The sequence below is a fragment of the Notothenia rossii genome (genome assembly GCF_949606895.1).
Source record: "Notothenia rossii genome assembly, chromosome: 4".
NCBI lineage: Eukaryota > Metazoa > Chordata > Actinopteri > Perciformes > Nototheniidae > Notothenia > Notothenia rossii.
In genome coordinates, this window is record NC_136902.1 from 93,950,284 (window position 1) to 93,965,579 (window position 15,296).

At 42.2% G+C, this 15,296-nt stretch overlaps 1 protein-coding gene across 1 annotated transcript in view; it reads left to right on the forward strand.

Annotated features, from left to right (window-relative positions):
• Positions 1–15,296, forward strand: part of LOC307037545 (uncharacterized protein) — a 42,161-nt gene that overhangs the window by 22,508 nt on the left and 4,357 nt on the right. The window contains exon 4 of the mRNA XM_079678534.1: positions 3,544–3,598. Within this exon, the coding sequence (XP_079534660.1) occupies positions 3,544–3,598 (55 nt within the window). The remainder of the gene's footprint in view (positions 1–3,543; positions 3,599–15,296) is intronic.

Here is a 15,296-nt window from a genome sequence, read left to right on the forward strand (position 1 = left end):
CTCTGATGCTGTTGCTTTATGCTTTATGAACAACAGAGAAACATATTCTTCATGACCAAAGTTGGAATTGTACGGAGCCCCTAAAGGGACATGGAAAAAAAAAAAAAAAAAGGAGGAGAGAGAAAAAAAATAAAGTCAGGAAAACGGATTCGTTTCTCGTGCGCACGAGAAAGTTACCGATGCACCAAGGAGGAATTGGAACACACATTAGACAACCATTTCATTGCAGACTGTTATGTTTACGTGGGGAAATGACAGAGCATACATTATTTGAGATAGACTATATTTTGAAGTCAGACTTAATTTTATGGACATTTCGGCCAGGGGTGTAGAGCTATTGGTTTAAGCACCGGATTGGCAAAACAGGAGATTCTGTAAACCAGTCTGCTTTGATCTATGAATTAATGTCCGTGACTCGCAGAGTACCTGCTTCCCCCGCAGCTGTTTTATAGGGAAACAAACACTCAGGACACACACACAGCCAGTGGCTCTTTCGGCTGGGCAGGGTGAGATTCCCGGGCTGATTTTTAGTCCCAGTCCGCCCATCATGCGTCCTGATGACCGGCAATCTCCTTCATAAAACTAATAAAAGGGGGAGTAATCGGGCAGTTCGGTGTGTGTGTAGAGGTGTGTGTGGTTAAAACGTAACAGCATGTGGTCACTCTTTATAGCTGTTCAATGAAGGTAAACACAGAGTAGGCGGTGCGTAAAAGCTCTTTGAGCGCTGGTGCTGCTCTTCTCTGAGTTACACGTCTCGCTGCCTCCTGGAGTGTCCACACACCCCTGGCCGAAATGTCCTTAAGTCTGAGTACGAAATATATCTCAAATAATGCACTGTCATTTCCCCACGTAAACATAACAGTCTGCAATGAAATGGTTGTGCCCTGTGCGCTTCACTTCCTCCTTGGCGCACCGGTAACTTTCTCCCCAAAAAGTTAGTATCTCGTGCGCACGAGAAAGTTTCTCGTGCTCACCAGAAAGTATCTCGTGCGCACGAGATACTAACCCGTTATCCTGACTTTTTTTTTCTCTCTCTGTTTTTTTTTTCTTTTTTCTTTCATGTCCCTTTAGGGGCTCCGTAGAATTGAAATAAAAAAGGAAAGTGAAACTTACAAATGTATTTATTATAAACATTAGTCCTTAACATCTATCACTGTGTATCTCACCATTCAAACATCTTTTAAAAGTTGAACAAACCCCACACAGCTCAGTGAAATGTTGACTTTATTTGATCATTTCAGTAAAAACTAACGTTCATATTTCTCTTTTTGATTATAATATGGATGAACGTTCAAAACAAAGCACTTTGGCAACTTACCATACGTTTTAAAATGCTTAATAAGCACCGTAACTTTCATGATATCATTTCTACGTCATAATCGTTTGTGTCCGTGAACGGCCGACTGTTGTGTGACGGCAAATGCTGCGGCTGCAATGCATTTTGGGGCAGCACTTTCTCCTCTCCTTCCGGAGAGGGAGGTCCAGGGGTTCCTAAGCTAAAGGAGGTTATAAAGGAAGTTTGAAACCTCCTTTCCTTTTATCTAGAGAATTCTAACGGCACTTATCATGGCTGCCACTGAGGGACTTCCGGGTCATTTAACTCCGTTAGGAAGGTTCCTAAGCTAAATGGACTATTCGACTTCAGCCCAAGACCCCAGGTTGTGCTCCAGACTCTGAGGAAAATATTCCTAGTGGCCAAAAATCGGTACTACAATTTCCATATCATACCATATGTAAAATGCACTAAAAGCTGAATCCAGATAGATTTTCTCTCTCCATTCATTCTACTGAGAGCGGGAGATCGGGGGCGGGGCTTAACCTGTTTAGCCCTGAGCCTGTTTTTCAGGTCTCAGGCTCGAAAATGACATTCCCAGAACAAATGACCATATCTTCCCTTCTAACAGGGTTACATTAATAATCTTTTTTCTCAAAGTAATGATAAAACTGTGAGTTGGATGTAGAAAAGTCAGAATAAATATATATGTTTTTTATTTTAAAGAAAATTCAGATTGAACATGGTAAAAAACTGTAAATAATAGTGTCCGTCCAAAGATTCTTTTTTACTTATAGTGAAAACTAACCTTGGAAGATGGTAAGGTAGACTAAAAGCTTTAGAAATCCAAAGTACAACATATAATAAGTACCCTGTATCAAGATTGATGCAAAACAAGTGATATTTGACCTTTTTAGAGAGAAACTCCACCTCTGAGGTGATTTGGGTGGACATTGGGGTTTTACCGTTTCTCTGGAACCCATTGGTCGATTTTGGTGATTGACATCTCTTTCTGACCGTTAGAGCCAAAATAATCGAAGGGGGATTTCCCCACACACACACAGTCTAAAACAAAAAGGTGGGGGCTTCGCGCACGCAGTTTGCACCAGAGTGAAGTTGTCTCTAGCTCTGACATCTGGAAACGGAAAAGCAGGTTTATTGCTTATGGATTATCAGAAATGATTTCAGAGGGACACCGACACATTGGATTAACCTATGGATTAACTTCAGGATCGTTTTTATCGTTTTAATGCCATTGAAGACCACTTTTGACCAGACTAGGACACAGGTGAGCCATGTTAGTGTTTTTAGCTACCTAGCGCCACTTGTTTTGATATATGTTTTTGTTTATAACGTCGCAAGTTTGTATCATTGAGTGATGATATCTGTTTCCATCGATTCTGTGTCTCCTCACGATGTGAAACGATGTGTTGGATATAATAAATAAATAATAAGGTTTTGTGAGTGAATTTCGGTGCAGTAATCTGTTAGCATTTTTCCCTCATTGCTCATTCAGAGGCTCAGCGTTAGCATTGTGTGTTTAAAAAAAAAGAAAAAAGATCAGTTAGATGGCTTTATTCCCGTTACATGGATATAAAACATTCATAGTTTAGAGAACACTTTAATCTATTTAAAATAGTTGTAAAAAATAAAGTAAGAAAGCATTCCAATGTGTACTATAGGACAGGGGGAAAAAACGGTTTAAAAGGGGAGTGATTAGTAAAATAAGCATAAATAAAAAGAAAGAATGCTAACTAGGTAACATAACATAAGAATAAACAAGTTTAAATGATTTGTTATTGGTTGTGATCATATTCTAAAGATGTTTGGATTATTGAAAAGTATACAGCTCCCTTTCATCTGAGTGTTGAGAGCTGTATCCATACATTCATGTTGTGCTCAAAGTGCACCAGATTGAGGCATTTTCACTGCATGCCCCCGGACCCCCCTAGAGGAGGTGAGGTCCACCCCCAAATAAAGCAGGTTAAAATAATTAAATTGAATACATTTTCTCTTAGTAAATAGTGCAAACGGGTCCCACAGACCCAAACAGCACACGATTTGTTTTATTTTTTGAAAGTAGCGCTCATCCTAAAAAAGGTTGGAGACCCCGCATTAGATAGATGTTCTTCCTTCCAGACAGATTTCAGCTGTCACTCCAGCAGCTGTGACATCTGATGGTTTTTGATAAAAAGGTTTAAATATCCCTTTCTCTCAATAAGTGTGATTTTAAAATCTGTTAGTTTAAGAATATGTTTTCTTTTATGCAGAAAACTCATCAGGTGATCCATCCTCATCCTCCTGTAAACCAGTCACCATGGCAACGTGAGTAATACTAAACATTTTATCATTTTATTACACTGAACAAAGATATAAACGCAACACTTTTGCTTTTGCTCCCATTTTTCATGAGATGAACTCAAAGATCTAAAACATTTTCTATAAACACAAAATAACCATTTCTCTCAAATATTGTTCACAAATCTGGAAAAATCTGTGATAGTGAGCACTTCTCCTTTGCCGAGATAATCCATCCCACCTCACAGGTGTGGCATATCAAGATGCTGATTAGACAGCATGATTATTGCACAGGTGTGCCTTAGGCTGGCCACAATAAAAGGCCACTCTGAAATGTTTTATCACACAGCACAATGCCACAGATGTCGCAAGTTTTGAGGGAGCGTGCAATTGGCATGCTGACAGCAGGAATGTCCACCAGAGCTGTTGCCCGTGAATTGAACGTTAATTTCTCTACCATAAGCCGTCTCCAAAGGCGTTTCAGAGAATTTGGCAGTACATCCAAACATTCTTTCCTCAACATTTCTTAGCAGCTTTTCAGCCGACCAGTCCAGTTAAGATCTATGTCAATCTTACACTGGCTGAATCAATGAGATGTGTCCGTGTTTTCCTACCTGAAAACACCGGCTCCGTTTCGCCGCCCCACCTGCTCTCCTTCTGATCCTCCCGGCTTCACCTGCCTAGCTCCTCCAACGCTGCCTCCACCCCATTCCCGGACTTCTCAAAACGTGTCCTGCCTTTGGCTGGCCTGGACCCCTCTTCCGTGGACTACTTGGAGCTAGCTGCCTGCACCTCTGCAGTCATCAAGCTGCAGGATACCCGCTAGCTGCTAATGCTAGCGGCTGCCCGGCTCACCTGTCCACTCAACGCTCCGTCTCTCCTGCCTGGCATGGCATTGAGGTACTCCGCTGCGAGACTTCTACAACTCAACAACCATTCCACACCGTTATGCATCTCTGTCATCAAAAACCAAAAACTTCTAAAACGAACCAGATACATCCATAGAGGCTCCGGTCGCAAGTTTGTTTACTTTCACACAGGTCACTCCATCCCCGTATTCTGGTCAGCTGAGCGCACACCCACCTTTCGACTACGTCATCACAACAATACAGACGAGCGCGCCCCCTGTCTGCAAGCCCTGGCAATGACACCTGAGTCAATCCTCACCACACAAAGCAATATGAAGCTCACTCTGTTTAATACCCGGTCCCTCAACAATAAAAGTCACATTCTCAACGAATTCATTCTGGACAATAAACTGGACTTTCTCTGTCTGACAGAAACCTGGCAACAACCTCTGGATTATCTCTCACTCAACCTCACTACACCCAATGGATACTCATACATAAATAAGCCACGCTCGGAGGGCCGAGGTGGTGGAATTGCCGTAATACACCGACAGGACATTAAAACCAGCCTCATCCCCATCTCATCTGCTCCTTCATTTGAACACCTGGCTTTTAAACTCTCTGGTCACACACAGTCAGTCCTGGCAGTTGTCTACCGCCCTTCCAAACCAAACCCATCATTCCTCTCTGATTTCTCTGAATTTCTGACCCAGCTCTGTTCTCTCTCCACCTCAGTCCTCCTACTTGGTGATTTCAACATCCACATGGACTCCACTGACTCTACAATAACTACAGACTTCACGGACATGCTTAACTGCTTCAACCTCATTCAACATGTCAACTTTCCCACCCATAACCGTGGCCACATTCTGGACCTTGTTTGCTCGACTGGACTAAACCTTCACCATCTGTCTGGCTCAGACCTCTTCCTCTCCGACCACTTAGCCATCACCATGACCATCAACATTCCCACCCCACCACCAAAGCAAAAACGCAAAATCAACTTCCGTAAATTAAGCTCTGTCTCAGCTACCTTGCTCTCATCCTCCCTCTCTGAAAAAATATCCACCACTCCCTTTGTGGACCTCCATAGCCCCTCTGATCTCACTGACTACTACAACAACATTCTGTCCTCCTGCCTTGACCAACTTGCACCCATAAAAACCAAAACAGTTTCCTTCACCCGCTCTGCTCCCTGGTTCACCCCTGAACTCCGTCTGATGAAAACCCGTGCCCGGCAACTTGAAAGACTCCGCAATAAAACAGGTCTCACAATTAATTCTCAAACCTACAAAGACCACCTACAGCAATATAAAGATGCCCTCTCCCATGCCCGCACCACATACTACTCTCAGTTAATCCACTCTGGCTCCGGAAACCCCAAAACACTCTTCTCCACAATAAACAAACTCCTCAGCCCCCTGGACACCACCACTCAGTCATTCACGGTAGACAAATGCAGCTCTTTTCTCAAATTTTTTCAAAGCAAAATAGACAACATTTACAGCAGCTTAACCACTACCACACCAGCTCTCCCTCAAGCCACCTGCCCCCCCCTTATCCTGCCAACCCCTGTCCCAGTTCTCCCCTGTCTCCCCTATTGACCTCTCTGATCTCATCACAGGAATGAAAACTGCCACCTGCACCCTGGACCCCATCCCCTCCAGCTTTGTTAAGGCCTGCCTTCCTACTCTCTTTTCACTCATCACTACAGCAATCAACTCCTCCCTGTCTTCTGGCACCGTCCCACCGTCCCTCAAAATAGCTGCTATCACCCCTATTCTGAAAAAACCCGGACTAAACCCTGACAACCCTAATAACTTCAGACCAATCTCGAACCTACCCTTTCTGTCAAAAGTTCTGGAACGCGCTGTAGCGTCACAACTCAAGCATCATCTCTCTGCTAATAACCTCTATGAAACTTTTCAATCCGGATTCCGCTCAAACCACAGTACCGAAACCGCACTCCTCAAAATTAAAAATGACCTTCTCCTCTCCTCCGATGCTGGTAACCTCAACCTCCTCATCCTCCTTGACCTCAGCGCTGCCTTCGACACCATCAATCACTCCATCCTCCTCACCCGTCTTGAAACCACCTTCAACATCACCGGCACTGCCCTCTCTTGGTTCACTTCATACCTCTCTGACAGAAACCAGTTCATCTACATCAATAACTGCAAATCCCCCACCGCTCCTCTCCCCCAAGGTGTCCCTCAAGGCTCAGTTCTCGGCCCCCTCCTCTTCATTCTCTACCTGCTTCCCCTTGGTCACATAATCCGCCGTCATGGACTTCAATTCCACTGCTTTACCGACGACATCCAGCTTCTCATCTCCACCAAGTCCATCTCCACTGCTACCCACTCCATCCTGACAAACTGCATCACTGAAATCAAATCCTGGCTCCAACTTAACTTCCTGAAACTCAACTGCGATAAATCTGAAATAATAATCATTGGACAAAAGAAGCTCACCACACCTATCCATAACTTCACCCTCAACATAGACGGCTTCCCAGTTCAAACCTCCCCTCACATCCGGAACCTAGGCATCATATTTGACCAAACCCTCTCCTTCAACCGATACATCAAACAGATCACAAAGACAGCCTTCTTCCACCTCAAAAACATCGCCCGTCTACGTCCATCCCTCTCTCCCACTGCTGCCGAAACCCTCATCCACGCCTTCATCACCTCCCGTTTGGACTATTGCAATAGCCTCCTCTATGGTTCACCTGCAAAAATCCTCAACAAACTTCAATATATCCAGAACTCCGCCGCCCGTCTACTCACCCACACCCGAATCCGTGAACACATTACACCCGTCCTCATCAAGCTCCACTGGCTCCCCATCCCCCAGAGAATTCAGTACAAGATCCTCCTGATGACGTACAAAGCCCTCCATAACCTGGCCCCATCCTACCTGACTGACCTCCTCCACAGACACACTCCCACTCGCTCCCTCCGCTCTGCCACTGCCAACCTCCTGCCCCTCCCCACCCGGACCAACCTCAAGTCTTGGGGCGACAGAGCCTTCTCCGTTGCTGCACCCACCCTCTGGAACTCACTACCCCAATCCATCAGAGATTCTTCCTCCCTCACAGCATTCAAAACATCACTCAAAACCCACCTGTTCAACACTGCATTCAACCACTGACCACCCCACTCCCCCCGTATTTTTTCTGTTTTGTTTATCTCTTTTTGTATTTCTTTGTCTTTTTTTGTTGTGTTTTCTTAAATTCTCTGTGAAAGCGTCTTTGAGTTTCATGAAAAGCGCTATAAAAGTCCCATGTATTATTATTATTATTATTATAAATATAATTTTAGAGCACACATTTGAAATCAGTAGGCGAGGCTGTTATTTCTCCAGCTGTTACTCTCATGAGGCAGAACATAATAGTTTTAACATGCCAGAAAGCTGCTGTGTCGTTTATTGCACCTCAAACATTAAAACAAATCCAGAGTTACGTGTTTCTGAACTTCCTCTAAGAACAAAGGACAGTAACAGAAGATCTCTGTGTCTTCAGGCTTGATCGCCGTTCAAATGACAGCGTTGGTTTCCCCAAAAGTTGGCGGGGCTGTAACGTGACGTAGATTTGACTCTCATCTATTATTCAAAACCATTCTATTTATTCTAACGTAAATTACATGCCAGTGTTTTATCTTTTTATTTATTTGCTTTTATTTTAAATCGTATAATGTTGGACTTTTTTTGCTGAAATGGGGCTTAGAGCCTCAAAATACTGAAATCTGTATGTTCTTTAATATTTGTTTTCTTCTAATTTGTTATTCTTTTCTAAATAACACACTGTTATTTACTCAACAGTAACACACAATTATCCTTGTTTTTATTTATTCGTTTAATTCTTGGGCTTTTTAGCCGTAAATAAAGTCACCGGAAACAGACGTAGGCCTATAAGGGACATTTTGAGCGATACACACCACAAACCACCCACTGAACAGATTACCCAAGATCCTCAGCTTGAGGCTTGTTGATTGGATGTGTTAGCCACAATGCAGGTTGGGATATGATGTTAATGTGATATGATATCCAAAAACATTTAAAAAAAATAAAATAATACTTTATTCCGAGTTTTCTTGCTTTTCTCTTTGAAAGTCATCACATAACCGCATTGTAATACACGGTTTGGCTGCAATAAATATTACATATCTGCCGTAGTTCTCTATTTATAGAGCCCTGATGAGAATACTTCTGGACAAACATGAAGAACTGCTGCCAACACTGAATATGTGACGTGGATCATAAATATATCAGCAATTAAAAAACATCTTACATTTCTTTTCACAAAATACGTCTCCGCAGGATCAACACTAATTCGGCTGACTTTTATATTTGATCAAATTGGTAGATAGGTTATATTTACACCATAACGGTGCAGAGCTGATAGAAAAGGACTTGTAGTTTTTAAGATATTACTGATTGTCTTTGAATATAAGAATGTAAATACTGAGTTGAGAGAAAAGTCAGGGGATTTGGGTGATGGGAGACACATCTATGGAATCACAATTTCAATAGATTACCATTAAATGACGGATACCTTTCTGTCTGTGATGTTTTACAAATCAGATATTAATGTGTAGAAGTAAAACATGAGAAATAATATAGCAATATCCTGTAGAATTATGTAAAAACATGAATACAACTAAATATCTTCAGATGTTATATATACATAAGTGTCCTACACTAATAATACAAAGTTATTATTAGTATGCTGTGTGTACCTTGTGTGCACCGCCTAGTGGTTAAAGCACGTTATTGAATTATTTTTGTTGAATAATGTTATTTTTGTTGAATAATGTCATTTGATGAAAACATATTAAGAGTACATACTTTCATAGGGGGAAAGTAGAAGGTCAATGATAAAAATATAGAATATAAAAAATCAAGAAGATACTGTAAGTGATCTCGATGTACAAAGATATTAATATGAGGATGTGCAAAACAGACAAACTAATTAACCTTTATTTACACATGAAAGAATACTTTAGATTAAGGTCTTCTTTCAAATAAGAAAAAAACTTTGGGGGTATCTACAGATACATATTAAGCCTGACAAAGTACTTAACGTCTAATATATTGCTTTCCTGCAATGTTAACTATGTTGAAGCACTTATTTTAACTGATATTATACACATTAATTATACTCTTATGTAGATAGAATAAGAAATGTGCAGAATATGACAGTTTAATGGTGGAGGTATTCACACATATTGATAGATGTCTTGTAATGCACTGTTGAGGAACCTGTGACCCAAGTTGTTCATTCATTGCATAACTACACCGTAGTTGTGTGATATGTCAATAAACCTTAGAAAATCTTGAAATCTTGAAAGGGATGTGCAAAATAGCCATTATACAGTCTTTAATGAACTATTAGTAGAGAATAACGAGTCATGAATATACTTTATTACTCGTTTCCATTCATGTAAATTGCAGATAAATGTTTAGTCTTCTCAAGCACCAACTATCAAATATCTCTCCTGATTGTTGGCACTTGACAATCACCTTCCCTGAATTTTACTCAGGTGTAACTAAAGTCTGCTTTAAGGGTTGTTTATATTTCACATCATTAATCAGAATCTGCAAAGTAACTCAAATAAATGTAGTGGAGTAAAAATACCAGGTTAACCTCTGAATTGGAGTGGAGTAGAATGACAAAGTAACAATGAGCTGTCATGTGGGTATATGTTAATGCTGCCCATCATGGATCCGATATTATTGGATTTGAATATCTTACAGGACTGGCTATCACACAATAAACTACTGCTTAACAAAACAAAATCTTATACCATGGTCTTTGGTACCAGGCAGAAGCTCAAATCCAAACCTAATGTAGTAATAACATGTAAGGATGGCACTTCTCTGCATAAAGTTGATAGCTTTAAATATCTTGGTGTATGGCTAGACTCTGAACTTTCATTTAAACTACATTTAAAGCATGTATGTCTATATATACAAGCGATTTTCACCCATTTAAATGTGTACACACCAATGTGTTTCCTATCCCCTAAACCTCCAGGGATGTACACAGTTTAATACTGTCAACTTCTGATTGTGGGAAAAAACGAAAACGTATTTTAAAACTACAATTCCCAGTAGAGACGTGCCATAGAGAACATGTTTTGCGAAACACAATAGCCAGCATGTGTAGTTCTGGGGGGGCGTTCAAGTCCAGTTTTGAATAGTCTGCCGTGGTTTCGTTCCATTTCAAGACGCTCGGCGTAACCTTGGCGCACTGCCACTCCAACATCCAATCACAGAGCTTGAAGATTAATCACAGGGTTTGTCAACGGGACTGTAGTCCCAAACGATAGCTGGGGATTATGGGTGAAGGAGCCGCATTTAAGTTTATTTTGTTTTGATTTATTTGGAACCTCTACTAATGCATTTTTCTGTTTCAGTGAGAGGTGTGCTTTGCTCAGGTGAAGGGGGCGGGGCTAAGGCTTTAAGTTGGAGGTGCGGTGTGTGACGGGAGCGCAGCAGGCAGAAGCAATACCGTCATTGACACGCAGACGCAACCTCATACTTAGTCAAATACAGATTATTAGGATCTGCTGTTTAAATTTATGTTAAATATTTTTTTCGTATTTTGTTTTATGTTTGCTGGAAATAAACCGTGAAAAGCAACCGAAACGTCCAGTGGATTGTGTACTGCGAGTCTGACACTGCTTCCCAGGCCCAAGCTCTACATGTGGCCAAGAACAATAACTTTTGAGGTGAAGGTTACAAGACAAACCTTTTGGGATTCTGGCCACTACAATTAGTCAATGACGCGCTGTGATTGGAAACACGAGGACTATTGGAGGATCAGAGGGATCGTAGGAATCTAAGACAAAGGAAACGCCGGCCGGACGCGTGGCGGAGCAAACAAAGAAACACTTCGGAGGAGGTATGCGCTTTCAGATCAAACATCACTGAAGGATTATTCGTTTGGAAGAAATACCTGAAGTGTTTAGAAACGGACTTCACCGCTGATATTTGTGTTTATGGACAGTGAATCTTTTATTTGTCAACCTTTCTGTGACGAAGAAAAAGAGAGCAGCGGTGAAATGCAGCCTCTTATGAAGTAACCTGAGTTAAGTTTGGAAAATACAAGGATAACGGAGCCACAAGAACTGTTTCTAAACATTTTGCCAATAGGATTAAAATGATGAGTTCTGATGAGGCGGAATCGCCACCTCTTAAAGATCTGGATGAGGCTGCGGCGCAGCTGCGCTCATCAAGATCAGGAAAAGCTTTGCATTTAACACGGAGAATGAACATTGTGAACAACCTAATGACCGATAAGGAATATCTGGATGAAGTCAAAGGGAATATGTTGAAGTTTAATGAACTTTCGGTTGATTTTAAAGCCTTGCATGTCTCATAGGCGCAAATGTTGGATGAGAGCGCAAGAAAAGAGGATGATGAGAAATTATATCAGCCGAGATGTACGCACATGATCTCATTCCTTGCCAAAGTTACAAAATGGATAACCGACACAGAAAATGCTGATTCACTCAAGTTGACTCAAGTGGAAGGTCTGCCAGCTGAGGAAGGTGAATATGCAAATGAAGGCGGCGGTCTGAGCGAGGTGGATACACACTCAACGAGGTCCATAACATCCAGCCACTCTTCCTCCTCCTCACTACGCATCAATGCTGAGGCAGAGAGAGCAGCCTTATTGGCCAAAGCTTCTATGTTACAAGAAAAACATGCCATTGAAGAACAGGAACAAATATTACAAAAAAGAAGAGAAACACTAGAATTACACAGAAATAGCAGCCGACACAGCCAAAATGAATTACCTTAAAGACAATGAATTATCCAGGCTTAGCCCTGTACAGGCTGAAGCAGCAGCTGCCACACTGGCAGATACAAAGACAGATATTTCAGTTGATCCTTATGACAGAGGTGCTCCACTTGTTAGGAGCAAGGCAGGCGCCCCACTTCACTTTCCCTTTTTGAATGTCCGTGAAGATAACACACACAGTCGGGCTGATATTCATCATGAAGACAGCATTAATGATCAGCCTCAGCCATACCTGTCATACCTGTCATACCTGTCATACCCTAAAACACACAGCCAACTCTGCCACAAGGACAAAGCCCCCCTACACCCAGCACAGCAAAGGATGACCACAATATTCAAATATTGGAAAATCAAAGCAGCTTGACGAGGATTATTTTGAAACAGCAACTTCTCTTGACGCTGCCACAAGGAAATATTCCACCCTTTGATGGACCCATCATGGAGTACAAGTCCTTTATTCACTCCTTTGAACATTGTATTGAAAACAAAACAGAAAACAACAGAGACAGGTTCAGTTCCTTATACAGTTCACCAGAGGCCAAGCTCAGCGGCAAGTCAAAAGCTGTTAATACATGTCTCCAGACAGAGGCTATCAGAAAGCAAAAAGCTTACTGAAGAAAAACTTTGGGAACGAATTCAAACTCTCTTGTGCTTACCTGGAGAAAGCTCTACCCTGGCCCCTAGTGAAATCTGAAGATTCAAGGTCGCTGCAGGATTACGCCATGTTTCTAAGGAGTTGCTGCAACGCTATGGAGCAAATGGAGTACTTGGAGGAACTAGACACAGTGTCCAACATGAGAAGCATTGTGCTTCAGCTACCATTCAAGCTCAGGGAGGGATGGCGCAGCAAAGCTTACGCACTGCAAGAAGAGCGCAGACCAGTCAGCTGCCAAAGGAAAGGTGGCTGTAAAGACTAGATGTCCTGTTAAGGCGCAGATCTCAAAGGCGTATGACAGCAGTTTCGCCACAGATGTCACTATTTCCCCAAAAGAAAGAGCCTGAACCCTCCTGTCCCTTCTGTAGGTGCAAGCACACATTGGAACGGTGTAAACGGTTCTTTGAAGAAACACATAGGAACAAGCTGAACTTTATAAGGATCAAGGGCATATGCTTTGCCTGTCTCTCCACAGGCCACATTAGTAGAGACTGTAAACAACGCATCACCTGTAGAGTTTGCAAGCAAGCCCACCCAAGTGCCCTGCACATCTATGTTAAAGATGGTCCAACTAAACAGACTGAAAGGCAGAAAAACACATATTCTGTTAAGCACAATGAATCAGAAAAAACTGGTGCCATCTCATGTCATACCTGGAATTGAAGTTTCAGCACTGGACAGCGACAACTTCTTACCTCTTCCTCACGTTTTCACCCAGAGAGAAATGCCAGTCAGCTCCAGTAGCATTCCCAACCAGAATGACTTAACGCAGTGGGCATACCTGAATAAAGTCAAACTTCCCAGTATCAGTGCTAAAGTGGAATTATTAGTTGGCACAAATGCTCCAAAGCTGTTAGAGCCATGGGAGGTTATTAATAGCCAAGGTGAGGGCCCCTACGCAGTAAAAACTCTATTGGGGTGGGTTGTAAATGGGCCACTCAGAAATGGCGGTGAGGGCAGTACGGTGAGAGTGACCGTGAATAGGATATCAGCCACAAGTTTGGAAGAGCTTCTAATGTCACAGTACAACCAGGACTTCAACGAAGTGTCATCTGAGGAAAAGCCAGAGATGTCAGTTGAGGACAAAATGTTTTTGAAAGTAGCCAGTGAGGCTACCCTGCAAAACGGACACTACAGTCTAAAGTTGCCTTTCAGGAAAGCCAATGTCAGCATGCCTAACAACCGCCAAATTGCAGAACAGCGCCTGCAGGGCTTAAAAAGGAAGATGAAGAGGGACCAGCACTACAAGCAGGAATATGTTGCATTCCTCAACGACATCTTGGAGAACAACTACGCAGAGGAGGTCCCACAGGAAGATCTGACACAGTCACCCGGACACAAATGGTACATACCGCACCATGGGGTGCCTCTTACCAAGGCATGTCCCTGAACACAGAGCTACTGCAGGGACCTGATCTGAATAAATCTGTTGTGGGAGTCATTGTGAGATTTTCAAAGAACCAATTGGATTTATGGCCGACATAAAATCAATGTTCCATCAGGTCAGAATGGATCAATCTCATGTGGACTACTTGCGGTTCCTGTGGTGGCCACAAGGTGATACCAGTAAGCCCCCAAAAGAATACCGCATGCTGGTGCACATTTTTGGTGCTGTGTCCTCCCCAAGCTGTGAAATGTTTGCCTTACAAAAAACGGCTGAAGACAATGAGCATGGGTTCCCACCTCAAGTAGCTGAAACTGTCCGAAGCAACGTTTATGTTGACGACTGTGTAAAGTCAGTCATAAAAGAAACTGAAGCCATCCAGCTAGTAAAGGACCTCACTGCATTATGCAGAAGAGGCAGGTTTCAGCTGACCCAGTGGGTTAGCAACAGCAGGATTTTGGCCTCCAAGCTCTACATGTGGCCAAGAACAATAACTTTTGAGGTGAAGGTTACAAGACAAACTTGTTGGGATTTTGGCCACTACAATGGGTAGTGTAGTGTCTTCGGCCATCCTAAACTGAATTTGTTTTCGGATAGCATTAACAACACCACATCTGGCGTCACAGAGATCTTCTGTTACTGTCCTTTCTTCTTAGAGGAAGTTCAGAAACACGTAACTCTGGATTTGTTTTAATGTTTGAGGTTTAATAAACGACACAGCAGCTTTTTGGCAGGATAAAACTATTATTTTATCTGCCTCGCTCATGAGAGTAACAGCTGGAGAAATTACAGCCTCGCCTACTGATTTGAAATGTGTGCTCTAAAATTATATTTATATATGACTATTAACATTATCATAAGCAAGACAATAAATGGCAAAGATATGTAGAAAATAAACGTATTTAAGAAACGTTCATAACGAACGTAACGTGGGAGAAAATGTTTCTTGCTAAACGTAATTGAGAATGCACTTTAGTTCTGTGGGAACGTAATTTTTAGGAGACAGGGTTGAAGTGAAAGTGAACGGA